Source organism: Leiobunum rupestre, chromosome 5 (genome assembly GCF_980474605.1).
Source record: "Leiobunum rupestre chromosome 5, qqLeiRupe1.1.hap1, whole genome shotgun sequence".
In the NCBI taxonomy this organism is placed as follows: Eukaryota; Metazoa; Arthropoda; class Arachnida; order Opiliones; family Sclerosomatidae; genus Leiobunum; species Leiobunum rupestre.
The window spans coordinates 4,198,800-4,200,881 of NC_143388.1; the positions used below are offsets into that span (position 1 = coordinate 4,198,800).

The following is a 2,082-nucleotide window of genomic DNA, read 5'->3' on the forward strand; positions in this document are numbered from 1 at the left end:
GACAGTTTAGCTGTTTTTCTCTATAAAATAGTTAATTTTAAACAAATCAGGGCTGTTCCCGAAACTCTCGAAGAATGTACAATTTAGTGACCTTGATAGATATATCAAACACCAATGTTCTCCTACCCCATTGGACGTATCAGTGTTCACGATGTAAAGTGAAGGATACGTTTTCACATTCTTGGGAAGTTTGTCGGCAGGGAAGACTTCTCTGAACAAATATTTGGTATACGGGTCCTTCTTGAGTATGATTTCAAGTTGTTGCGAGTCCATTATGAACTTTGATCATTTAAAACGGCTCTGTTCTTGTCGATCTCGACCAAAGATTGATATTCGGAATAGTTAATCAGGCTAACTGTTGACGGTATTGATTCTCCGAATATTAATTCGAGACGAACGCTCCCGTTCTTTACCAGGTTGAAACAGTCAGTTGAACTGCCATTGAGATCGGGAGTTAAGTCGAATACGAATAATGCGTTTCCATTAACGAATTCATCACGGTCGATAAAATTTCCTTCGTCAATATTCCATTGACCAGTTTGAAGAAAGAGATCAGCGTATGATCGCATAAACAACTTATCTTTGAAATTTGGGTTTAATGGTTTTGCCGGGACACTACTACCATCAAGGTATAGTTCGATTTGAGTTAACGAAAAAATTTTAAGTTAAAAGGTGACATTTTGTAGTCTCCCAAATACGCATTCTGGTCTACAAATCCGATCACCACCTTACTCGGTATTTGACCATTATATAAGCTGTCTTTGACGCATATTTTGTTGCCTTGGGAAATTGAAAATGAATTACATTCCGTACGGGTGATAGGATATTTCAATGTTGCCAGTTCCAAAGTTTTAGCGTGGGATAACATAATCTCTGGCGTCAATCTAACTTTTCTGACAAACATTGATGCGTGCGTGAAAATGACTTTGCATTTTTCATCGTCTGTGTGTAAACAAAACTCGTTTGATCTTTTGATAAACATGAAATTTAGAACTATCAGGTTAGGAATAAGTCGATTTTGTTGACAAATATCAGCTCGTACAACTCCTATCATGTCAATAACACCTTCTTGGGCAAATTTTGCACGTTTCTTAAATCCGTCGTTACTGAAAAATTCGTCAAATTTCCCAGCTTTGTCTTTATAGAATAGAGACGCGGTTAAGAAACTTTCCTTGGCTGGCCCACCATATGTCAAGAGCGTTTGAATCATACTCTTGTAAGGGTACTGTTGAGGGCATGACTTAACTGATCTGTCAGCCAATGATACGTGAACTTCGCCAAAGAGACTATGTAAAAACAAATTTTCCGGACCAACTTTGTCCGCAGGAGTTGTGGTTTTAGATACAGCGTCGTGAATATTGGGTTTTGGTAGAGTTCCACCTGCTTTCACAATTTTCACTTGAACTTGAAGTAAAGTATTTTTCAAATCAATGTAAGTCTCCGAGTTTCCAGCGATACTAAAGATAATTGCTTGGTTTTCATTTATGTTCGATGATGGATTATATTCAACCCATTGACTTCCTATTATACCAGTTTGAGTATAAGGTACGTGAAATAAATCAAGTTCCGAGCTAATGCTGTTCTGCGAACTGGGGTGAGCTAGAGACATTGTTCAATGATGATGATTTCGAGAATATATCAGACTGAAGCAGAACGTCTTTTCTTCTTCCTGGTTCGAACTGAACTGATGATGGGCGACGTTTTACGTTTCCTTTTACATCCATTTCCACTAAGTTTACTCACTGCTTCGGCGGCTCTTCTTAAGGTTTCTCGAGACGTCGGAAGCAATTTTTGCTCCGGTACTTAAAAAATTTCGACCAAGGAATGTGGCACCCTTTTTGAGTAAAGGCATGGCAGACTGAAATGCCGAGGCTAATATATTTCCAAGACCATATCCTCTTTGCACGGCTACTCCACGGTATACCGGAATTGATCCGTGTCCAATTTGATTTAAGTAATAGTTATTATAATCGTTTACAGAAACGTGATCCAGATTACGTGGAGACATGTTACTCCTTTGACTCGCTAACCACAAATGAACACAAGAAATATTTTACACCTGATTTTATAGATAAGTCCACG

The 2,082-nt window shown here is 38.4% G+C and overlaps 1 protein-coding gene across 1 annotated transcript; it reads right to left on the reverse strand.

Moving 5' to 3' along the window:
- Nucleotides 1-646: 646 nt before the first annotated feature.
- Nucleotides 647-1,609, reverse strand: LOC149943369 (uncharacterized protein F54H12.2-like). The gene has a single exon (XM_090176058.1). The coding sequence runs from the start codon at nucleotides 1,607-1,609 to the stop codon at nucleotides 647-649; it is 963 nt and encodes a 320-aa protein (XP_090032184.1).
- Between the last annotated feature and the right edge of the window lie 473 nt (nucleotides 1,610-2,082).